At 58.5% G+C, this 530-nt stretch overlaps 1 protein-coding gene across 1 annotated transcript in view; it reads right to left on the bottom strand.

The window, feature by feature from the left end:
• LOC108801430 (zinc finger SWIM domain-containing protein 5-like) overlaps nt 1-530 on the bottom strand; it is a gene marked incomplete at both ends in the record, with an annotated part of 59,794 nt that overhangs the window by 1,861 nt on the left and 57,403 nt on the right. Inside the window, one exon of the mRNA XM_018573323.1 lies at nt 185-331. Within this exon, the coding sequence (XP_018428825.1) occupies nt 185-331 (147 nt within the window). The remainder of the gene's footprint in view (nt 1-184; nt 332-530) is intronic.

Consider the following 530-nt stretch of genomic DNA (forward strand, 5'->3'; position numbering starts at 1 on the left):
CAGCGACCACGTCCGGCAGTATAACGCACGTCAGCAACCACGTCTGGCAGTATAACGCACGTCAGGGACACGTCCGGCAGCATAACGCACGTCAGCGACACGTCCGGCAATAATGCACGCCTCCTATGCAGAAGACTCATGCCGCTGCCCTGTCCCCGCAAGTCCCGCCCCCCCGGTCCCTTACCTTTCTTCTGCTGCTTGTAGATCTCCAGCTGCCGCTGCTGCTGCAGTCTCAGGGTGCTGATGATGGCCACGGCCAGGCGTAAAGCTTCTTTGGGGTAACCGTGGGAACGCAGTGCGTCCACTCTTGCGCACGCTGTGGGGACGTGTTCTAAAACAGAAAGAGAACGAACTTTATCCACAATAGTGACACGAGGAGAACGCATTGTATCCTCCCCGCTCAGCCCCGTCTCCGATACTTCAGCTTCACGTGTTATCCGTGTCCAGCACCCACTCCATGCGTGTCACCAACACAAGACAATGACCAGGAGGGGCAAATGAACACAGAAACCAGGGGGGGGGGGGGGGGC

Source organism: Nanorana parkeri, unplaced genomic scaffold (genome assembly GCF_000935625.1).
Source record: "Nanorana parkeri isolate BGI_ZX_2015 unplaced genomic scaffold, ASM93562v1 scaffold2337, whole genome shotgun sequence".
Taxonomy (NCBI): domain Eukaryota; kingdom Metazoa; phylum Chordata; class Amphibia; order Anura; family Dicroglossidae; genus Nanorana; species Nanorana parkeri.